Source organism: Ceratotherium simum, chromosome 9 (genome assembly GCF_057802395.1).
Source record: "Ceratotherium simum simum isolate JZ-2026a chromosome 9, ASM5780239v1, whole genome shotgun sequence".
In the NCBI taxonomy this organism is placed as follows: Eukaryota; Metazoa; Chordata; class Mammalia; order Perissodactyla; family Rhinocerotidae; genus Ceratotherium; species Ceratotherium simum.
Genome location: NC_141908.1, coordinates 72472138 through 72497567, shown reverse-complemented (window position 1 = coordinate 72497567; position 25430 = coordinate 72472138). Strand labels below are relative to the sequence as shown.

Genomic DNA, 25430 nt, shown 5'->3' with positions numbered 1-25430 from the left:
CTCGCGCTCCACTGCTGGCAGCCGGGGTTCGGATCCTGGGCGCGCACCGACACACTGCTTTTCAGGCCATGCTGTGGTGGCATCCTACATAAAGTGGAGGAAGATGGGCACAGATGTTAGCTCAGGGCCAGTCTTTCTCAGCAAAAAGAGGAGGATTGGCATGGATGTTAGCTCAGGGCTGATCTTCCTCACACACACAAAAATAAATAAATAAGATTTCTTTTGCCTATCAGAATGCCTACCAGTGTTGCTAAGGGTATATGTAGTAAAGTAGGAAGCCTTATATACTTTCTGAAGAGCAGTTTGTCAATATGTGTCAAAAGCTTTCAAAATAAAAGACATACAGTCTTTAATTCAGTATGGCGATTGCAATAGTAAAAAAATGGAGAAAAAAGCACAGGTAAGGTATTAGAATTATGATTCATATCTGTGCATTGGAAGGCTGTAAATGGTTATGTTTGTAAATGTTTACTACCATGAAAAGGATATTCACTATATATTGTTATTGAAATAGGACAGGTTTTAAAACAGCATGTATGTTGTGTATTCTGTTATTCTATTTGTTAAAATATGGCATATACACTGTTTGTAGGATATACACATAGAAAAAGATATGGAAGAATGTAAATGAAAAAGTTTACAGCAGTTTAGTGTATATAATAGGATTACAGGAGACCTACATATGTATAATTTCTCTGTATTTTCCTAATGTTTGCATCTATGACTTGTATAGTTTTTAAGAAGCTATAAAACTCTTACTTGTGACACCCAAACCTCTCTTTTGTGTATTTTTGAAGTAGACTTCATGTCATAAGTAATCACACGTAGGGTATCTTTCTATTATTCTTTTTTGTTTTTAATTTTTCCTTTGGGACAAACTTCTCAATGCTTCTAGAGACGATAAGATCACTATCACTGTTTCTACCCAATGAGCAGAGTGAGTTTCTGTATCTTATGGCTTACTTTGAAAATAGGAACCAATTAAAAGTTATGTGTAAACAAACAATTCTTTTTTAGTAATTAGCTTGTTGTTATTTTCAGGACATCACAGTGGTAAAATCCATGAAGAGTCCTCCTGCTGGCGTCAAGCTAGTTATGGAAGCCATATGCATCTTGAAAGGCATCAAAGCAGACAAAATCCCTGACCCCACAGGTTCCGGAAAAAAAATAGAGGATTTCTGGGGTCCAGCTAAGAGACTTCTTGGTGACATTAGATTTCTACAGTCACTTCATGAATATGACAAGGACAATATTCCTCCAGCTTATGTGAATATCATAAGAAAAAATTATATTCCAAATCCAGATTTTGTTCCAGAAAAGATTAGAAATGCTTCCACAGCAGCTGAAGGTCTGTGCAAATGGGTCATAGCAATGGATTCGTATGACAGGTGAGGACTGGCAGAAAGAATACTAACTGATAGGTTTTATTTTCAGGTTTGGTCAGTTAGACAATATGAAACTTAAAAGCTATGTAGGTGAGAGGCTTCTCAGAAAATTATGTCTAATACTTGCTATGTGTTTACATATTTACTGGAGAGAAGATTTTACCAATTAAATAGTATAATACAGTGGTACTTAAAGTTTTTGGACTCAGGAGCCGTTTACACTTTTACAAATTATTGAAGGGGCCGGCCCAGTGGCTTAGTGGTTAAGCCACTTCACACACTCCGCTTCGTGGCCCGGGGTTCACAGGTTCGGATCCCAGGCGCGCACCGATGCACTGCTTGTTAAGCCATGCTGTGGTGGCGTCCCATATAAAGTAGAGGAAGATGGGCACGGATGTTAGCCCAGGGCCAATCTTCCTCAACAAAAAGAGGAGGATTGGCAATAGATATTAGCGCAGGGCTAATCTTCCTCACCAAAAAAAATAAAAATAAAAAATTGAAGAACCCCCCACCAAATCTTTATCTACCATACTAGAAATTAAAACTGAGAAATACTTAATTCATCTTAAAATAGCAAAAAAAAAAAAATGACATAATTAACATTTTATTTTTTAAAAATCTACATTTTCAAAAAAATTTGTGAGAAGAGTGGTGGTGTTTTATATTTTTGCAAATCTCTTTAGTATGCTGTTTAATAAAAGATAGCTAGACTCTCAAATCTGCTTCTTTGTTCAATCTGTTGCAATATACTGCTTTGATTGAAGTATATGAAGAAAATACAGCCTCATACAGCTGTTTAGCTGAACAAGGGAGGATCTCAGGGACTCCCCGAGTAGGAGGGGGTGTGGCCTGGACCACATCTGAGAAGCGCTGATATAATATATATTCTTTGTGAGACAAGGAGCTTTTTTGATGATTGTATGAGAGCCATTTATATCATGTACAAAACAGCAAAAACTATTGGTTATTTCTTCAAAAAGCAACTATTACAGGATGTCTTTTAAACTCATGCACAACTTGAATCGTTGTATGTATATATTACACGCTATATATGTTTTGTTATATATTATGTTAATGATAAATTTTAATTTAATGTTTTATCCTTTGGAAAGATAACATGGCTGACTTGGTTTTCCAGATAGGGAGAAGAGAATTTAGAGTCATCCTTTTTCATCTATGTCCCTTTTACTACCAAAATACATATTTATAAGATAGCTGGTTTTAGTTAAGGGTATATTCTTAGATTTTTTGTAAAAAAGCAAAATAACATAGATAAAATACCTCACTGTCTCGTCATCAGAATTAAGGCTTAATGAATTAGGCTAGTTTCCGCAAATACTGTAATATTCTCCATAAATATGCTATTCTCCTTTTGCAAAATCACCAAAATTCACGCTGGCAACAATCGAATATTTTATTTTGGGCAAAAAAAATTACTTATTTGAAAACAATATGCATATTTGGTATCTATTTTAATAGTCATTTCTTATGTGCTGGGATCATGTTTGATTCTTAGATGAAATATAGAATATAGAAATCAGTATAGATTTTGCATAAAGATGTGTGCTGAGTGATAGTAAGGATATTAGAAAAGTCAATTCAGTGATAGAAAGTGCACCAGAATATTAAATGTATATTTCATTTTCCAATTTTACTTTTTGCAGAGTGGCAAAAATAGTGGCTCCCAAAAAGATAAAACTGGCAGCGGCTGAAGGGGAGCTCAAAATTGCCATGGACGGCCTCAGGAAGAAGCAGGCAGCCCTGCGGGAAGTTCAGGACAAGCTGGCAAAGCTTCAGGACACACTCGAACTCAATAAACAAAAGAAGGCTGACCTGGAGAACCAGGTATGGGGCAAAGCAGGCAAACATGGTCAAATCCTCGGTTACCGTGAACAAGAATGATGTTCACACCAGCACATTACACAGCAATCCTATGTTCTTCCTGTTCAGGGGTTGGCAAGCTATGGCCACCGGCCTAACCCACCATCCATATGGTCCATAAGCCAACAATGGCTTTGACATTGTTGAAGACTCATATATAATGTCATTGCCTTGTATAATGTCAGATGGTACTTTGACGTCATATAAGTACCTACCTAATATCCCCGATTGTGCCTCCTGGCCCACACAGCCTAAAATATTTACTTTATGGCCTTTTCAAAAAAAAAAATTGCCAGTCATCTCTGCCTTAGATTACTAGAATATTGAGCTAGACTATTTGAGTCACTCTTCATGTTATAGGTAGGGAAATGGAGAACCAAAATGTTAAGTGACTTAGGTTGTATAAGAGTTAATGGCAGAGCTGAGATTAGAACTCAATGCCCAGAACCAAACTGTGTCCACTGAAAATGGTTGTAGGACAAAACATCGCTCCAACTTACATAGTGATACCATTTGCAAAAATTAATCGCTGAAGTCTGATTATGCTCCAGGAAAAAAATGTCAAAATATTTTGTAACAGTTAATATTTATTGAGTACTCATTAAGTGCAAGGCACTATTGTTCTGCGAGCAGTGTGCATTGTCTCATTTATTCCCACAGCAGCCTCTGAGGGAGGTGATCTTTTTGGACCATTTTATGGAAATGAAAGCACAGTAGGGTTAAGCGACTTGCCCGTGGCCAGCCCAGCTTCTAGGCATTGAACGCTAAGATCTGAACCCAGGCAATCTGACCCTGAGAGCTATGCTCTTTCCCACAGCCCAGACTGCTTCTTTCTCTAAGACAAGTGCACAATTTCTATGTTTGTACAAATATATAACATTGTGCTAATCTTTAGAAATGTGACCTATTATTGGGCATGATCTCCAAGTGATCAGTTTTAGTTTAAATAATATAACTAATAGGTGGGCATGTGGTTGCTCACTGTCAACATTTTTCAACTTTGCTGTATGTTTGAAATTTTTATTTACTTTTTATAATAAAATGTTGTAAAATTATGGTAATGTAAAAAAAATGTATGCATGTATGTGTGCTAAAAATCTGCTTTTGGAGGAGAAATTTTAACTAAAATATTTTTACTTAGTAGTTTCTGATGGCAACTTTATCATAGTCCAAGACCTGATTCAGCTTATCATAAACATTGTTGAAAGAAAAATGGATGAAGAAAGCAACTAGGAAGACAGAAGATATTAAAAGAGGGAAAATTAAAAGAAAAAAGGTTTAAATTTAGGAAGTATCAAAAATGTTACCAGTTACATACCTTTTGCTTTTTTAGACCTATCTTTAGATAAACCGATATAGTTTTTTATATCTTTCAATCTAAAAGCATTTAATATAAATATTAATAGCATTAGGAAAAAGTATAAGCCAAACTCTTATTCCAAAATAATCTAAATGTCTCTGCTTTTATCAATTACTTACTTCCTCTTTTCATGTAAATTATTTCATTCTGAACCTTAAGCTAACCTTTACTTAATTTTGTTTCTTCCAAGAATAATGATGCTAAGTCACTCAAAATTAAATAAAAATAATTCAGGTATTCTACTGGAATATTGCGAGTGCATAGGTTGAAATGGCTTTTCCCCAGGTTTGCCACCTTCATAATTAGCCTTTTTTTTTTTAATCACGTTGCTTAATTACATATAATCAGATTTGGTTGACAGTCTTATGCACAATGTAGGCTCTCAGCTATTGATTGATGTCCTAATTTAAGGTTAATTGCAAGCATCTGAGTCAGTTGACACAGTCTAACAACTTGAAAATTGTACTTTGTAAGTAAGCATCAATTATTAAAACTTTTAAACATTTAACCTTTAAAATTATCATTAAATCAACTAGAACTTAAATGAGGGGAAAACGTTCATAGAATATTTAAAATAAAATGCATTTTGATTATTAAAATAGAGGGAAAACATCTATATTTGTAAGAGAATGCCCTTTATTACTTAATTAACTTTCAGTGTCTCATACTGTAGGTTATTTTCTTAAATAGAGCTATTCTTTGCGTTATATGATAAATATCCATTATGAATTTCATAAATTGTGTTAAAGTACATACTTTATTATGAAAAAGAAAATTCTAAAAAGTCATGGACTCTCCAGTATTTAAAGTAAGATATCTCACATTTTTCTTTTAGAGATTTAAAAAAAATTACAGGCATAAGTTTGTAATTAGAAAAATAATTTATCTCTGAGGGTAAAACCTTGCAGAATTTTTAACTTATTCTGCTTGTGGATGGTGATAAAAGCTTACTTTTATTTTTGAGGTTGACTTGTGCAGCAAAAAGCTAGAACGAGCTGAGCAGTTGATTGGAGGCCTTGGGGGTGAGAAAACGCGATGGAGCCAGACAGCGCTGGAGCTGGGGGAGTTGTATATCAACTTGACAGGTGACATCCTCATCTCCTCGGGAGTGGTCGCTTACCTGGGAGCCTTTACGTCCAGCTATCGACAAGTAAGGACAACTAGTTGATTTCTAAGATCTCTTCCAGACCCTCATTACAGCCAGAGTTAATCTTAGGGATCTTTGTTTGTTTTTTGGTAAATATGAAGAGCAAAACGTTTTTAAGTGATTTCCAGTTGTGTATTTTAGTTTTTCTATCAATTAGGTTGGTAGCCAAAAGATGCTGTATCAGATACTCTTGTAAAATCAAGTTGTTTTAGAAACAAAAAGATCTACTTTAAAATGTAGTGAGATGGTAGTCCCTGATAATAAAATTCAGTTCCTAAACAAGTATAAAGGTATCAGGATTTTTTTTGGTATGTGTGTGGGTTTAATCAGCTACTCCCTACGAGTCTCAATAATAAATCATTTCCAAATCACTTCAGAGACGGAAGCTTTACGGGAGGAAAAGGTGAGGCTGCCTGAAACCCAACTGAGAAGCAGCTCTTTCCTTAGAAAACCAACGCCGACTTCCCTGCTGTGAGTTCCCACCCCTTTGATGGATTCTGCTTGTCTGCTTCTCCCTGATCCAACTCCTAACCCTATTTCTCCTCCCTGCATTTTTCTTCCACTCTTCCGTCCCTTCCTGAGCGGGACCCAGCATAGTCTTCAGCTCTCCTTAGGAAAATTAAACTGGAATCTAACCCAGGACATGGCCCTGTCAAAGCAGGAGGAGAACTTTAGAAAAATTAAAAGAACTGAAAAAAAAAAAAAAAAAAGGAAGGTACAGAGGAGAGAGAAATTTCAAACATTTGGCAATACCTTCTCGTGTCAAGCAAAGAGAGAAGGAGTGAATAACTCACCTTTGTCATCTGACAAAGCATTTGCTTGCACGTGGTCTCAGTTGAACTTCACTTAACGTTGGGGCTTTCTCTTAAGTGGACTTGATTCTTCATGGCCACTGTTTTGATTTGTTTGATTGTTTTTAACCAGACGGGGTTTAAAATCCTCACATAAATGGCACTTCTGTCTTTAGTCTTTTGGGTTTGGTAGCCCCCATCCTGGTGCACGACCTTCATATTCCTCTTAGCTTTGCCTTTTCACTTGTATCTTTGAATGACTGTCTACAGTTATGGCACTAACATCTTGTAGTTCAAATAATTAACATTTAACATGACACTATTTAGCTAGTAATGGACTTGTTTGCTCGACAATTTCAGAGACTGAGACTTTTAAAGATTAAGAGAGTTGCTCAGAGCCACACAGATGGTTAATGACAGCAGGAATGACACTTGTAGTCACCCAAATCCTAATTTAGCGCTCTTTCTTCTCTCCTACATCAACTTGGAACAATGGAAGAAGTAGTCGCAGCCACCCTTACCCTTCTCTGTTGGCTCCCAGTATACCCCTGGGTGTCCGCACTGGCTCCTGTTTAGTGTTCCAGTGCCATGCTGAAAGTATACCAGCCAGTACCATTCCTCCCAACCCGACCCCCTCTCATTTCAAGGCGCTGCATTTGCTGACACAGCAGTCACTCGCTTCTACCAGAGTGGGGGCTGCCAGTCAGACCACCACACAAATGCTTCAAGGGAGCGTTGAGGTCCAGAACCAAGACCTTGGAATTTAATGACAGAAGCAAAGCGACACTTCAAGGTAGACACAAGATACAACCAAAGCTCATAGCTCTTTCTGTGAACTTACATCCACTGTCCCCACCCCTGATTCAAGTAGCCATGTTATCCCATCCCAGCTTATCTCCATGGAGGCTTGAAGGCAGTTTTATCCCCCCTTTCTTCACTATGGCAACCTAGGCTATACTTTTCTTAACAAGTCTCGAATGTCACTGTTCCTTCCTGTGAATTCATTCTCTGAGTCCTACTCCATCACCTTCTCTCTTTTATCTGTTTCTCTCTGGTCAGGGCAGCTGGCAGTTCACAGCCCATCAAAAGTTTCCCATTCAGTTCTAAGCATAAGGGTTATAGTGGCAACTTCAGTGCTCTGCCCGGATCCCTTCCTGGCTTCCTGTGTTTTCGTGGCCAACAACCAGCACCTGTCTCTTTTTTTGGCAGTCTTCCCTTGGGTTCTTAGAACCCACTTTGCCCAATGCTTGGAGAGCTAGAATTGCCTGGGAATTTACTTCCCTCTGGCTCAGGCCTACTGAATGACTGACAGAGATGGGGGCATGAGAGTCCGTCTCCTTCCTTCTGGTTGGGACCACTCCAAGGAATAACTTACAGTTTCTGTAGGATCAAGCTGAAGCCACTGCTGCGGAACTTTGGCAGATCCCTCACCTTTTATTGGCTTCTTCTCCATCCTTCTTGTGCTTCCCCTGGCATCCATTCCTTAATAAATCACATAAATCTTCCTCTCAGAGTATGCTTCTAGGAAACCCAACTAAGACAAAATCTTGGTTCTTTTCTAACATCAAAGTCCCAGGATACCAAGACCCCTCGATAAATAGCTGGACCACCTCCCTCCAAGCTTCATTCTGTGCAGTTGTTAATTACTCATCAACCCCCTTGTAAAGTTTCTGGTACTCATCATAAATGAAAAATAGAAAAGTCCAATTCTCCTAGGATACCTGGGCCCGCAGTAATTCAACTGCAATGCCCGTGCCAGTCTCCAAAACAGACTCCTACAGTGCTGTGAGGACATACAAGCCCTGGAGTTGAATAATCTAAATTTTCTAATGACCTTTCCCTGCCAATAATCAAAGGCAAAACTGTTTTTGTGATGATGGATTTTTTAGTTAGTTTATTTTGGCTTATATTTTGAGATGCTTCTTCAGAGTCCCTCATTTTTATTTCAGTTATTCTCTGCTGCTACACCCTTACAGAGCCACTTTAATTTTTAATCCAGAGTTTATCTGTGATAACATACTGTCAACTATAAACAGCATTCCATAGCAACTATTGCTTTCATTTTCTCTTCTTCCTCATGTTATTGGCTGTCATGCCTACTCCAGCAGCAAGCTATATCTGAGAAAACCTGCAGACCTCCCTAAAAGTCTGCAGGCCAACTATAGCATGACAACAAAGAAATCAAAACATGCCAGTAGGGACTGTGTACTAGGAGGCAGAATCCAAAGTGGAAATGCTCTCTGCCCCTCCTCCCTATAGAGCCACGCCACCTGTTCCTGACATCAACAACCAAACCAAACCAAACAGAAAAGCCCGATGACAGTTATTAAGTACTCATGTGAGGCGAGATCTTACCCCCAGTGTTTGCCCTCTAGTGTTATACCTGTGAATATGTTACATTACATGGCAAAGGGACTTGGCAGATGCAATTAAGGTTGCTAATCAGCTGAACTTAAAATAGGAAGATTATCCTTGGTTAGCCTGGACTTCGCTATAAGGTAAGCCTGAAATATCTTTTTTGAGCAAGAGTAAGGAAGTGCCCAAAGAATGATAGGGACATGTCAAAAAGACATAGAATTTAGCTTAAAAGTACTCTCACTGGCCAAATCAGCAATAAATAATGATGGTAACTATTGTAACTCATTGAATAAAATAGGAAAAGATGTGGGCAAAATGGGTGAAGGGGGTCAAAAGGTACAAACTTCCAATTATAAAATAAATAAGTCATGAGATGTAATGTACAGCATGGTGACTATAGTTAATAATACTGTATTGTATATTTGAAAGTTACTAAGAGAATAGATCTTAAAATTTCTCATCATAGGAAAAAAATTCTGTAACTATATATGGTGACGGATGTTAACTAGATTTATTGTGGTGATCATTTCACAATATTTACAAATATCGAATCATTATGTTGTATACCTGAAACTAATATAGTGTTATATGTCAATTATACCTCAATAAACAAGAGAGACAAAAAGTAGGAAAAGATAAATCTATACAGACATAAATTAATAAATTTCAAAAATGAGTGCCTGACCCAGAATATTTACATAGTTACAAAGTATCTTCCCCCCAAATGCTGATTAGTTACGAAAGGAAAGAGGAAAAGAGCAAGTTAGCAGTGGAGAAGCTGTAATACAATATTTCACAAGTGCTGTCTTCACTCAGTTTTGAATCATGATTAAAAACTCTGAATTCCCTTTCATGGGCAGTTTGCTAAGCCTCACCCCAACCGTTTCCCTTGTCAGGCTCTAATACTCCTGGGGAACAGTAGGCATGTACCCAACTTCCAGAGGCCGCCAGGTACCTAACACCCAGAAGGGAAGGCCCCTTCTTCCTTGTGCCTGTGGAATTATTCAAAATACCCAGTCCCCAGGAAGCCCACGAAGCCTAGCTCACCCCACCCCACTGTGCTTACCGTTTATAAACTGCCTGCCACACACATCTGCCTTGTTGTTACCCCGTATCCAGGCGCAACCTCCTGCGTGGCAGCTTTCTCTTGTTTGGAGCTGTGAGTAACAAAGAGTTCTGCCTTTCATCTGTCTGAATGTCTTTGTGTTGTGTCCCACCATCCAAAGAAGCTTTATTCACACCTAAGATCATATAATTATGAGACAGCAGCCTGGGAGACACCTCAATCAAGTGATATAAACCATCATCAATAAATGAACAATTTGAAATCATGTACCATTGATGGAATGCAGTGAGAACACAACATCATTTCTATGATATTCCTGCCACAGTTGCAAAACCTGAATTGAACCATGAGGGAACGTCATACAGACCCAATTGTGGGGCATTCTACAAAATAACTGGTTAATCAAGTTATGAAAGTCATCAACTCTCCCCAAACTGTCATGGCCTTTGTGTGCAGACCTAAGGGAATGTTGGTCGAATCTACTCAATAGGAATCTGAGGGAGATGGCAGCACCCACCATGCCCTCTCCACCAGCACCACTTCGCACACACAGCATCCTGATCTGCCCACAGGCTGGTACCAACACCATGTATATCCACCTTCCCCATGTCTCTTCCTAATCTATTTTCTCTCTGGTCTTGTCTTTCACTATTTCTGAATTATTTGATCTGTAACCTCAAATTGGACCTTGACTTCTGACTTTCTGAGTGTGAACCTGGGCTTGAAGCATCCTAGCAAACTTTGCCCCAGGTGGGGTATCCCAAACTCCAATATATGCCCTGATCCTTGGTGCCTAATAGCCCTGCCATGGTACCTCCCCCAGGGCATGTGCGAGCCAGAAACAAATGTTTTCTGTGTCCCTCCCAATTCAAATTGGATTTACTTTTATAACATAATATTGTATTAAGGTTTGCTGGATACTTGTAATTTAAAGAAAATATGTAGAAAAACATGGTGGTCTCCAACTTCTTTGTCAAGTGAAGCTTTAGAAAAATAATTGGCAATTATTTTTTCCAGATACAAAAGTCTGACTTTACTATTAAGTGATCTATCTAAACTTTATCTTAACATTGGATATAATTAATTTTCAGTTGAATACATAATGGACCTTCTAAATTATCATTTTATTTGAAAAAATCTGATAACCACAAATCACTTTTGAGGTAGAGTTTCAATAATGGTTTGTTGACTCAATGAATAAAGTGTAATCAAAGAGTATACAAAGTATTCATTTGGTAATCTCCAGCCTCGTTTTTATATCTTTCTATGTGTGTCTTAAAGAACCAAACCAAGGAGTGGACAAATTTATGCAAAGGAAGAGATATCCCCTGCTCCGATGATTATTCCCTTATGGGTATCCTGGGAGAAGCGGTGACAATTCGAGCCTGGAATATTGCTGGGTTACCTTCTGACTCATTTTCCATTGATAATGGGATCATCATAATGTAAGGAAAATATTTTTCTCACAAATTATTAATCAGTAGATTTATGTATCTGTGCACCTTTTTAGCAATTATAGCTAATAAACGTTTATAGTATTGAAGACAAAATTTTACTTTCTTAGCTAGATTAAATGTGAATAATCACTTTCCTTTCATACTAATATTGGAATAGTAAGTATTGGAGACGGTAGTAAACAAACTAAACCCAGATGACATTTGCTTAATTTTTAATCAATTTTTAGCAAATAGAGCAATACCCTACCATAAGTAAGTCCAAACTTTTTATTCCCATAAAATACAGGGCTTTGGGGTTGCAGGTTAATGAAAGGTGCAGCAGTGGGTTGTTGGTGGTGATGGGTTTGAGTGTTCTAAACTCTATTAGTCCCTGCTGGGTGTAGGACCAGCTTAAATGATATGGATACACTTCTGGGTCCTGGGCTGATTGGGGCTTTCAAGACAGTGGCCAGTGCTGCTTTTTCTGGAATCTCCTGGTTAGTAGATAAGTCCCGTGAAGACTGGGCTGGGAGAATACTGGAGGCTCCTTCAGGTCTTACCTTTCCTCCAGGTCTTACCTCCCAGAAGCCAAGGACTTCAGCCTGCCCCAGTGTGAGGACTATCATCAATTGTGTTATTTCCAAGTTCACATTACCACGGACCTTTTATCTATGGGCTAGTCTTCCTGGAGGTTTTAGCGTGTTGGGAATAGCGTAGGTAAACCATCAGTAGGAAATGTTCAGTTCTGAATTACATGACTATTTTGATTAGTTTTTAGTTTACTACTGAAATAGTAACCGATATGATAGTACTTAATTTAAAGTAAAATGGTTGAGGCATGTGAATTGTTGAAATAGAATTAACCACTACATGTGAAGACTAGTTATTCTTAAATTTTTTGTGTGTACTATTTATGAAAATTATTCCATAAATTAAAACTCTGGTGAACACATTTCTTTACTGCTTGACAAATGATCCTAACAGATAGATTTCTTTAGCATTTATTTGCTGAATTATTCTATAGGGATTTGAGGTATGTGCAATTTGAATATAATGTAAAACAAAATAAACTCTGATGAGACCACCTAGGGGAAGTTAAAGTAATAGTTACTACTAGTTACTACTAGGTACTTGAGACAAGCTAATCCTTTCAGCTGAGCCCTGAATTAAGGTCAAAGCTTTCTGGTAACTAAAGCAGAAAAGAAAAGCTGTGTCATATAGTTCTCATTTTTTAACTAAGTAAATCATACTTAGAGAGACAAACTTTTTCAGGAACTAAACTTAAATTTAATTATTTTGTTGATTTAGAGAAAAGATTACAAAGCTTTTCTTTGGGGGACTAAAATTGAGTACTGGATACTCTGCTGTGATAATCTGAATTAATCCAGAAGAGAAACTGCAGAATCTAGGTAAATGATAAATATCTGCATTAGTTTGCAGCTAAAACAGATTTTTAAGTGCCTTTTAACAAGCCCAGGATGGCAGCCGGTTTGTTGTTGAATTAGTTAACAAGGAGGGGGCACAGTTTGTGCTGGGGTTCAGTGTTAGAGCACGCATCGGATATTGACACATAGGGGAGGTTTCTGCAAGGTTAGAAGTCCATCTTTTACATTGACTTTGGCCCAGCTGGACCAATTAACTTCAGCCTAAAGAATAGTCAGAGTTTTGGTGTTTTCGTTATTGTTGTTCCTGTTGTTTCCTTCTCAGAAAAAACACTTGGCTCTTCCCAAGCACTTGTGAGTATCGTTGGTCATGCCCCACATAGTGGTAATGTCTTTATTGTTTTGATTTGCAATTTACACACGTTTGTTCCACCTAGCAGGACATCTATATCCATTATATCCACTGGACGCTAAATGGCGTCTTATTTTCTAGCAAATAAATGTATGCTTTCTTTTGGGTCCAGTCATATTTCAATAACAACAGAACTATTGATGAATATTTCTCCTTTTAAGATTCTAAACCTTTCAGTGATTATTTTTCAAGACAACAAACTCACATTGTAGGAGAGAGAGAGGTAGAAAACGGTGTTAATGAGCCATAACCCATATATTTTTGCTCTTTGTTTGTAAAAATGTTCGAATATTAACAAGAAGTTATGGTAGCGACTCTACTAAGAAGAAAATATTAACATTTTTCATTCTTGGCTTATTTTGTCAATGTATTTTGGTCATCTTTTATTGAGAGGTTTCAGTAAATAGGTTTAAGGTGATCCTTTTGAAGTATCAGATGAGAATCTTATTTCCTGGCATCGTGCATTCTTCCATTCCCTAGAGATACTTGCTTAATAATGATAATACCTCATATGGAGCAGTTACTGAGGACCTAATACTGTACTAAGTGCCTTTCACGTACTATCTTGGCTAAGTGAGGAGTCGATTATTTAGGGAAACTGGAAGAATCTATACAATTTGGACAACTTAGAATATAATTAACTTTTGGAGCTATTGACAGCTGAAAGTCCTTGGCTAATCAGAATTTCAAGGGCTAGTGATAACATTAAATGTAATTGGATTGTATCTGAACATTTCACGGGGAAAGTATTAGGACTGTTTAACAACTTGGTAAGTAGATCAGACCTGTATCTAATATAACTCTGCTTTTTAAAAATGTCTTTAAGTTTTCATTTCTATAGGAGTCAGATAAATTAGGTTTATTTCAGCAGCAATAGTAACTGACAGGAACATCTACCTTTCCTTCTCTGGTTTTATCTACTTTTATGTGTGTAAAGAGGAAAACAGCAAAACTCTTTGACATGCACCACTGTTATATATTTAAATTCTGTGTCCTTCCATGCATACTACTGTGAACATGTATTATCACTGTTGGAAGTCTGTATTTTTCACAAACTCAAGAGAGCACCAAATAACAATCCTCTCTAGACAAACAAAAGAACTAACAAAAGGAACAAAGAACTAACAAAAGAACAAACACTATTAAAACTTGGAATGCTGAGTGTTATAAAAATTCAATTTCCATTTGGGAACCACCGGTTTTAAAGCATTTCTGGCTTCAAGACTGTTTGGTGGAGGAAGTAAGAGAGAAGATTGCGTGGAGAAAAACGTTGTCTTGTCAAAAAATAATGCAAAATAATGGTGAAGAGGAAGTAAACAATAAACACAGCACTTGTTTATTTCAAATTCAGGATTTATATTCATCCAAAGAGTGAAGCTATTTAAACCAATGTGTGTTGCATATAGCTCTCCACAATAATTGTTGTTATATGTATTTTTAAAAACCAGTACATTCTTTTCTACCTACCCTGAAGAATATCTCCTTTGAAATTTTATTCATCTGATATGATATTCTATGGAAGCCCTAATCTTTTTTTTTTTTTTTTGGTGAGGAAGATTAGCCCTGAGCTAACATCTGTGCCAGTCTTCCTCTATTTTGTATGTGGGATGCCACCACAGCATGTCTTGATGAATGGTGTGTAGGTCTGCGCCAGGGATCCGAAACTGTGAACCTCAGGCTGCCAAAGCGGAGCACAGGAACTTAACCACTACCCCACTGGGCCAGCCTGGAAACCCTAATCTTTAAAAGAAAATACTGTAAACTAAAGTCATAACATTTTCCTGTTTTTGAATCAAAAGATGTTATATTGAGGGTGTTATATGGGGAAAAAAAATTTGATACAGTTCTTAACTGGGTATGGAACAGTATCTGTGTATGTGTGTAAATATATATCTATTTATATATTTTGTGTGTGTAGATATATATATATTTATACACATATAAAAAAAATGTATGGAGAGAGAGACAGAGAATATGAATAGCTATTTGTTCCAGCACAATTTGTTTGGAAACGTTATCCTTCCAGCCTCCAGAACTGTGAGAAACAAATGTTTGTTATGTAAGCCACCCAGTCCATGGTCATTTGTTACAGCAGCCTGAGAGACTAAGACACCCTTACACTCGACACACAGCAGAGGCCCCTTTTCCAGTCTGCTGTCCAGGGAGATGGGTTTTCTCTCAGTGTTTTAGGTGACTCGCCACCACTGCTTCTGCCATGGGATTACAGTTCTGTGGCTGGAGTTGACCTGGGGGCCTGGACAGAAGAGAAAAAAGAGAGAGAAAAACGAAACGTGCATTTCCCCCCACACTCTCTGGCTCACAAGTGATCATTTCTCAGTCCTCTAGTGAGAGTTTCTGTTGCTTGTGCCTCCTGCACAGTTCCCCTCTAGGCCTATTCTCAGATCAACGCCAGAAGATAAGAAGAAAAAAACCCCCAAAACACACAAGGAACTCACCACCCCCTGATTGGTCATTCCTCAAGTTTTAACTTTCCTCCCATTCACTTGTTGTTATTTACTTTTTAGAATCTGCAAGTAGTTGCTCTTTGTTATTTTATCCAGAATTTTTCATCGTAATCAGTGGAAGAGATAGGCTATAATGGGTTTAGCCCAGCTTGTTCAGCACCAGAAGTCCTTTCCCCTGATTTTGAGACAGTGTTCTTTGGACCAGTATTCTCCATGCAGGATGAGCTCTTAGAAAATGTCAATTTTTAGAATGAGTTAGCTTGCATGGTGTTTGTCAGATGTTTTTTGCTATTTTTATTTCAATAGATTATCGTATGCAAACTTTATTTGATCTAGGAAAAAAGGATAAAGAATCAGCATGGACTCTTCCCTCAAAGAGTACACAATTTAGTTGGGTGATGCAGTTAAGAAATTACAGAACTAGGGGCCGGCCCTGTGGCGTAGCAGTTAAGTGCGTGCGCTCCGCTGCTGGCCACCCGGGTTCGGATCCCGGGTGCACACCCATGCACTGCTTGTCAGGCCATGCTGTGGCGGCGTCCCACATAAAGTGGAGAAAGATGGGCACGGATGTTAGCTCAGGGCCAGTCTTCCTCAGCAAAGAAAAAAGAGGAGTATTGCCATGGATGTTAGCTCAGGGCTGATCTTCCTCACACACACACCAAAAATATAGAATTAATAATAGAATATTATCATAATAGAATATTATCATTATATGAAAGCACCATAAGTGTAATGTGGATGAATTGCTAAAGAAGTTCAGAGAGAAAGGAGATCAAGACAGACTTTATGGAGTTCATAGTGTTCAAGCAACCTTGAAACATGAGCAGGACTTGAATATGAAAGAATGGGGAAGAAGTGCATTTTGGACAAAAAACCATCATGAACATGGGTATTGTGGCTAAAAAATGTGGAAGCAACAGAAGGGAGAGTGAGTCATTCAATTTCTTTAGGGAAGCATAAATGCCGTCTAACACTGACACATAATCCTCCACACTTAAAAATATTTCTAAAATGTGACAGAATGAAACTTACATATTTATAAGTTTTATTCCATTCTAGTTTCCCTTCTCACTCTCTTTAGTTTCTTGTGGATATGATTCTCTTTTTTATTAGTTGATTGCATCTAAGATTACAGTAGTCTTTTGGTCTCATTTCTTCCTAAATAGAATGAACTGAGTTGTTCCCCCCAATTCGTATGTTGAAGACATAACCCCAATGTGACTGCCTGTGGAGATAGGGCCTTTAAGGAGGTAATTAAAGTTAAATGAGGTCATAGAGTAGAGCCTAAACCATTAGAACTGGTGTCCTTATAAGAAGAGCAAGAGACACTGCGGATGTGCAGACAGCAAAGATCAGGTGAGGACACGGCAAGCGGGCTGTGTTTGCAAGCCAAGGCAAGAGGCCTCTGGAGAAACTCAATCTGCTGGCGCCCTGATCTTGGGCTTCCAGCCTCCAGAGCTGTGAGAAAATAGATTTCTGTTGTTTAAGACAGTCTGTGGTACTTTGTTATGGCAGCCAAGCCAACAAATCCATTATATAATGCTGATATTGGAGGACAAGACTATCTTCTTTACTATATAAACTACATGTTTTGTATCCAACTCTAAGTAATATGCTAAAAAAATTTGATTACTTCCATTTGAGGGGACAAATTATCCAATGAAATTCTAAATTCATGTTATAATGAGATTGAATTGAATATATTATCCTGTTCCAGCCCCAGTAACCTTTTATTTTCTCCTCCTGCTCTTCTGATGCTCTGCGTGAATTTGCTCTGTTCACTTTTAAAAAGTGTGACAGTATCTTTAGGAAATTGGCCAGAATCATGGCTAGTGTTTCCTGAAGCTTCGAAGAGAAAGAAAAAGAACAAATCTTAACACTGATTACATTTCACACAAGGTAGAAAGCTATATGGTTGGATACCATATGGTGATGGCAGACACTGGTTAACTCTGTGACCTCACAACATGCTGGAAAATAACCTGGGTGCCTCATGGTTCACTGTTCTCGTTCTTATCGTAAAAGGGGGATGAGTAAGAGTAAAGCAATAAGTATGAGCTCTTCTATAGTGCAAAAACCCTGACTTTCAGAGAATATATTTCTGTCCGTAACAAGCTCACAATCGCTAGGCAAAGAAATAGTGAGCTACCTATATGACATTAAATATACAAGTGTTTGAAACAAGTACTGGGTCAACAATTGTGTGAACACTTAAGGGTCCACAGCTATTATGATGGTTAGATGATATGAAATTATGCTTTTCACCTTTTTTTTGGACCGTTATATCTTGAATGGTCCAGATTTCAAAGAGAGACCTGATGTCTCAATCCTTTCTCTTTCTCTGTTGCACAGATGACAGCAGAGGGAAGCTGAGGGAGTGAAGTGACCTGCCCAAGGTCACATGCGTGATCAATGGCCACGCCCAGTGAAGAACCCGCATTTCCAATACTCTTGATGTTGTCATTGTGACCCAGTTAGCAAGAGCAGCAAATATTTTTAAAAACGTAATTTAACATTTAGAGCATTGTAATTTCCCAAAAGGAGTAAAAGAGGTTGTGTTAAGTTTGCCACGTGGTTTTTGTAGTTGCCATTCTAGTAGCCTGCTCAATGTAAATGTCTCTGCTTCATGAACATAGTTTCTCATAATAAGTTAAAAAGTAAAATATTACTATGAAGCATAAACTGTAAGAAAATGGTATGTGCGTGATCCAGTAGCACAGAGATGAATCATAGCTTTGACCAACATCTTCTTTCTTCTCCCTTTCAGGAATGCAAGAAGGTGGCCTCTGATGATAGATCCTCAAAGTCAGGCTAATAAATGGGTCAAGAACATGGAAAAAGCCAATAGCCTCCATCTAATTAAATTAAGTGATCCTGACTATGCCAGGACTCTGGAAAATTGCATCCAGTTTGGTACCCCTGGTATGTAGTTGAATAACAAGCATACATTATGCGAATGCATGGGGAGGGCACGATTCACCCAAAACAATGTAGGTTGCTTGTTTTTTAAAAAGATATTTGTGTCAGACTCATCTTAAATCATGACTTTGTTAATGTCTTTCATTATTTATTGATAATTAATCAAGTGAGAACTTTAGGGATTATAGTTCCAGCAGGTTAGGACGTTTTCTTTGTCTCAAGATTCATTTGTGATGCTTCCTTTAATTTAGCTGTTTTAATTTTTGTCTGTTCTTTGCCATTCTTTAGTTCTCATTATAACTCCACTTCTGCAATTAAAAGGGCCACTTGATGTGCCAAAAGTATGTTTTTCTTTTTTTTTTTACTGAGGAAGTTTAGCCCTGGGCTAACATCCGTGCCCATCTTCCTCTACTTTATATGTGGGACGCCTGCCACAGCATGGCTTGATAAGCGGTGGGTAGGTCCACGCCCGGGATCCAAACCTGGAAACCCTGGGCCACCGAAGCGAAGCTCATGAACTTAACCACTATGCCACCGGGCCAGCCCACCCAAAAGTATTTTAACACGTTATTAGTCCAGTTATCCATTTATTCTTCTCTTGACTTACCCTACAAAAGTGGCCGAGAAGTGAGTACACATTTTACATGGCTGACTAAGATCTGCCATTTACAATGGAGAGATTAGAAACATGACAAGGATTTTTTAATAAAGCTCTATGCACATGCCACATTTATCAAAACAAAACAAAATACTTATGATTTGAGTAAATTGGGGTTATTAGTTACATTTTAAACCTATGTTACCTATCAAATTTTGACTACTTACTTGACCAAATAAATGTAACATTATGAAAGTACAACATATTTAGCCCCAGGACAAGTGTAGCAAATCCTAGTGGCTATTAGAGCTAGGACTGCGTGGAAGAATCGTAATAGAGATACAAAGTAGTCCTACAGACATTTTGTTTTTGCATGTTAATAATGAGTTAGCCTTTAAAATATTAGTTACAATTTTAGGTTCTCTCAGAGTAAGCATGAAATGAAAAAAATCTAAGTCTACGTATGAAATCTTGTGTTTATGTATATGGACGCAGACACACACAAGTGGTATTTCAGTCAGCTAACTGGTGTTCTTAGAGTATAGTGTGGTGATGGAGGAGTTACAGAAGGAGGGGGAACATGATCTCTACTATCAAACATCTTGCTTGTTTGATAGACGAGATCAGACAATATATGTAACTAACTGTAATAAACACAGAAAGTGGACACACCTCACTAACCCTTATTAGCACCACTGTGCTGTTGTGGGTGGCTGCACTGGCTCTGGAATAGAGTGCCTGCCTCTGTTACTCAGTGCTTGGGTCAGTGACCTTTCTGAGACTCAGTCTTCCCATCTGTATTTGGACCATATAGTGTGAGGAAGAAGTGAATTACCGTACTTGGGTGCTTACAGCAGTGTTTGATAAGCTCAATGTATGTTGTTTTTTGGTTGGAGATTTACTATGTGGTTTACGTGTATTATCTTTTAATTGTATTAGTATTATATTTAATTATATTAGTATACTAAGAAAGGCACAGATGATGAACTATGAGAATTCAGAGGAATCAGAAGATTTCTTGAAGAAATTAACACCTTAAGTAATTAAAATTACTTAATTTGACTTAAATATTCAAATAAGTTCCTTGACACAGTAAAAAACAATTACAGATAATTGAGCATCTGCCATGTGCTTGACATTCTGAAGATTTCTGTGATCTCAGTCGCATAGGTGTCAGTATTGCATCATTTTAGAGAGGAAAGGGCCATAGAGGCAGTCTGTATAGTGTTTTTCAAACTATGAGTCACAACTGTGGGAGAGAAAACCAACTTAGTGGGTCATGACCAGCATTTTTAAATGAAATGCAATAGAAAAAAATGGAAAATATTAGACTGCATAGCATGGAGTAAAGATAAGCATTATTTCATGAAATTTTAAAGTTCTATATGCACATGTGTGTACAAGATCAAGATTTAAAATATATTTCTTACTTGGAGTTGTAGCCATAAAATTTTGAAATCCAATAGTAATTCCAACCACTTCATTTTATTAATGGGTAAGTGAGGTGCTAGAGAATGTTAGTTACCAGGACCATGTGCCTAGTTAAGGGGAGTGCTGCAACTAGTCCCCGAGTCTTGTGCCTTCGTCCAGTGCTCTGTCATTCACAGGGGCTTTAACGTACTTTTCAGAATGAATACTTTTAAAATGGATAATGATTATTTACAATGCGTTCTAACACGGATCATCAGAGAGAAGTGGAAAGTTTTAAATCTACCATAGAGAAACAGATGGCAGATCTTGTAACTATTTTTATATTTAACTGTCAAGTACAAGAATCGGTTACTGTTACAGTTTTAAAACAGAAGCAGTTAAAGCCTCTTCCACTCCAGAAGTTATCTTTGGCTATTGGCCTATTCAAGGACAGAGGCTTTTGATCTGTAATCCCTTGCAGGCAGCCTGGGTCGAGAAGGCACAAGAAGGCAGAGGTCTTTGCCTTCTTCACCCACCTGCCCCTGCTCCAACCAGAGCAAGCCTCCCTTTCCTTTGTTTATATTGAGTTTTAAGATAAGATCCTCTTTGGATGTGGAGAGAAGGGAACTCTCATACACTGCTGGTGGGAGTGCAAACGGGTGCAGCCACTATGGAAAACAGTATGGAGATTCCTCAAAAAATCAAGGATAGAACTACCATATGATCCAGCTATTCCACTGCTGGGTATTTATCCAAAGAACTTGAAAACACCAATGCATAAAGATACATGCACCCCAGTGTTCATTGCAGCGTTATTCACAATAGCCAAGACTTGGAAGCAACCTAAGTGCCCATCAAGGGACGAATGGATAAAGAAGCTGTGGTATATATACACAATGGAATACTACTCAGCCATAAGAAACGATGAAATCCAGCCATTTGTGACAATATGGATGGACATTGAGGGTATTATGCAAAGTGAAATAAGTCAGAGGGAGAAGGTCAAATACCGTATGATTTCCTTCATTAAGTAGTAGATAATAACAACAATAAACAAACACATACAGGCAGAGATTGGATTGGTGGTTACCAGAGGGGAAGAGGGGAGGGAGGAGGGCGAAAGGGATAATTCAGCACATGTGTGTGGTGATGGGTTGTAATTAGTACTTGGGTGGTGAACATGATGTAATCTATGCAGAAATAGAAGTATAATGATGTACACCTGAAATTTATACAATGTTATAAACCAATGTTACTGCAATAAACAAAAAATTAAAAAAAAAAAAGATAAGATCCTCTTTGAAAAAAATGTCCTGTCGCTTAAAAAAAAAAAAGTTTGAAAGCAAACGTTCTAGAAAATAAAGGTACATCTGTATTATCCACACCAGTGGATAAGGTGTGCATAGGATATTAATCATATAAATATTGCTGATAAATCAATTTGTTCATACCTCAATAAAGCCGAAAAAATAAAGATGAAATTTTAGATTTTTAAAAAAGAAATCAACTTGTATAGAAGAGCTTTTAGTGGGTTTCCACCAACTATGAAAAAAAAAATCTTCATTAAGAGCAACATCTATCCTATCTGAGCCTTCCTTACTTTTATCTTATCTCCTAGCACTTTACTTTCTCTCCCCCTTGCACATAACATATCAGGGATGGGAACTACTTCTGGTTTAGTGTTCCTTACAGTTGCTCATTTGTTAGTTCATTCATTCACCCAACAAATATTTATTTTGCAACCACCACGTGCCACTGAAAACACAGCATGAACAAGACAGACTTGGTCTCTGCTGTCTGGGAGCTTGTTGGTGTAAAGAGGGAGAGAGAGGTTCCATGTGTGATGAGGGTTAGAAGATGGGAGGGCGGGACACACAGGAACAGGCAGTACATATAACAGCGTGGCGTTGTGTCTTATCTCTTAGCTTTCGTCTGTGCTTTTCCATCCATGTGGTGAATTCCTTTACATTTTACCCTTTAAGATAGAGCTCAAACACCTCTTTTTCTGAGTCATCTCTCTTGACCTGTCCAGTGAAGTGCCAATACTGAAGCATTTACAAATTTCTAGTATTGCCCTTATGATTGTCTACATAACTGTGTGCTTCTCACCTCCAAACTCTTTGGGAGTCACCAGGAGGTGCTCAGTAATTGTTTGTTGAATCTACTTTGAATACAATATGCTCCATAGTGGAACATAATATGCAGAAGATTTTTTTCCTATTAATTTGAAGTCTCACTCAGGATAAGGTAGGTAATTTGTAATAAAAAAAAAACTGATATCAGTTAATGTCCTAAGTGCAAAAGAAATAGGAAAAGAATGCTTGGTTATCTTTATATTTCTGTTGCTAAGGGAAACTGTTTTGAGTGAGATGATCTGCCTACTCAAAGATATCAGCAGCCATGTTTTTGGATTCTCAGTTTTGCTTTCCCACAAGCTCTGCAGATACTGTGATGGGCTGGCACTTGGGAATGCAGAAGGATGTTTTTATATAATCTAGCATATTGTTAACTTTGATGATAGAAATATGAAGAGAAGCTTGCCTCATGAATTGGCTCCTGTATTTTAACATGAAACATATTTTGATCTAATTAAAAGTTAAAGGAGTCAGGGCCGGCCCCGTGGCTTAGCGGTTAAGTGTGCGTGCTCCACTGCTGGCGGCCTGGGTTCGGATCCCAGGCGTGCACCAACGCACCGCTTCTCCGGCCATGCTGAGGCTGCTTCCCACATACAGCAACTAGAAGGATGTGCAACTATGACATACAACTATCTACTGGGGCTTTGGGGGAAAAATAAATAAATAAATAAAAATTAATTTTCGACAAAGGTGCTAAGGACATACAGTGGAGAAAGGAAAGTCTCTTCAATAAATGGTGTTGGGAAAACTGGACAGCCACATGCAAAAGAATGAAAGTGGACCATCTGCTATCGCCATTCACAAAAATTAACTCAAAATAGATCAAAGACCTGAAGGTGAGACCTGAAACTATAAAACTCATAGAAGAAAATATAGGCAACACACTATTTGACGATGGTTATAAAGGAATCTTTTCGGGTGACATGCCTACCCAGACTAGGGAAACTAAAGAAAAAATAAACAAGTGGGACTTTGTCAGATTAAAGAGCTTCTATAAGACAAACGAAACCCGAATCAAGATGAACAGACAACCTACCAGCTGGGAGAGAATATTTGCAAAACATACATCTGACAAGGGGTTGATCTCCATAATATATAAAGAACTCACACAATTGAACAACAAAAAAACAAACAACCCGATCAAAAAATGGGCAGAGGAAATGAACAGACACTTCTCCAAAGAAGATATACAGATGGCCAATAGGCACATGAAAAGATGTTCAACATCACTAATCATCAGGGAAATGCAAATCAAAACAACACTAAGAAACCACCTCACGCCTGTTAGAATGGCTATAATCACCAAGACAAAAAACAACAAGTGTTGGAGAGGATGTAGAGAAACAGGAACCCTCATACATAGCTGGTGGGAATGCAAACTGGTGCAGCCTCTATGGAAAACGGTATGGAGATTCCTCAAAGACTTAAAAATAGAGATGCCCTATGACCCAGCCATCCCACTACTGGGAATCTATCCAACGAACCTGAAATCAACAATCCAAAGAGGTTTATGCACCCCTGTGTTCATTGCAGCATTATTCACCATAGCCAAGAAGTGGAAGCAACCTAAGTGTCCCTCGACTGACGATTGGATTAAGAAAATGTGGTATATATATATACAATGGAATACTACTCAGCCATAAAAAAAGACAAAATCGTCCCATTTGCAACAACATGGATGGACCTGGAACGTATTATGTTGAGTGAAATAAGTCAGAAAGAGAAAGACAAACACTGTATGATGTCACTCATATGTGGAAGATAAACCAACACATGGACAGAGAAAACTGTACTGTGGTTACCAGGGGCAATGGGGGTAGGGGGTGGGCACAAGGGGTGAAGGGAGTCATGTATATGGTGATGGACAAACAAAAATGCACAACCCAAAATTTCACAATGTTAAAAACCATTAAAACATCGATAAAAAAAAAAAAGTTAAAGGAATCAAAATAAAATAGTTAAATTAAAGATAGCATTCTGGGTAATTCATGTACCTATGGATTTTTGTTCTTTTTGCCTTTTTTTAAGTTTGGAATACTTTTGATTTTCCACTGAGGCTTACAATAATAGTAAATATTCAATGTTGAGAACGTATTTCTTTGAAATCAGGATGCTATAGAAATCTTTCCTAACAGGCTTAAGGCTTGATTCTACTAGTGATGAAATAAATTTTCACTTTTGGGGAAAAGAATCAAGTCTGCAATATTTAAGTTTCATAATGTATAATTTAGCTTTGAAAAAGACACTTATACATATTAATATAGACACTCAATTTCATTTCAAAGTAGGAAACAATTTAGAAGGAGTAGGGGATTGTATAATATAATATTATTTTTCAGTGAAAAATAATTTAAATATTAGATTTTTTGCAAAAATTGCTGTTAATAAAAGTTGAGGCTATTAAGCAAAATTTAAATGTTATAATATTTAATAAACAGAATTTCAGTTCATAACTTCTTGAAAATTGATAGATTTAAAAAAATCTGATCATGTAAAAATAAAAATGAGAAATAGATATTATCACTGTTATTGTTTAGCATTATTAGGAAAGTTCTTTTCAGTGCAATAAAATGGGAAACAGTGAAGGTGCTATAACATGTGGAAAGAGGAAAGAATATTATCATATTCATAGACAATATATTTCATGTAGAAAACCAAAGGGAATTCATTGAAAAGCTATTAGAA

General features: G+C 37.6%; 1 protein-coding gene across 1 annotated transcript in view; it reads left to right on the top strand.

Annotated features, from left to right (window-relative positions):
* The window catches only part of DNAH7 (dynein axonemal heavy chain 7), a 223261-nt gene that overhangs the window by 137337 nt on the left and 60494 nt on the right, over window positions 1-25430 (top strand). The window contains exons 43-47 of the mRNA XM_014784701.2: window positions 1042-1388; window positions 3050-3230; window positions 5591-5776; window positions 11270-11433; window positions 18451-18605. Of these exons, the coding sequence (XP_014640187.2) occupies window positions 1042-1388; window positions 3050-3230; window positions 5591-5776; window positions 11270-11433; window positions 18451-18605 (1033 nt within the window). The remainder of the gene's footprint in view (window positions 1-1041; window positions 1389-3049; window positions 3231-5590; window positions 5777-11269; window positions 11434-18450; window positions 18606-25430) is intronic.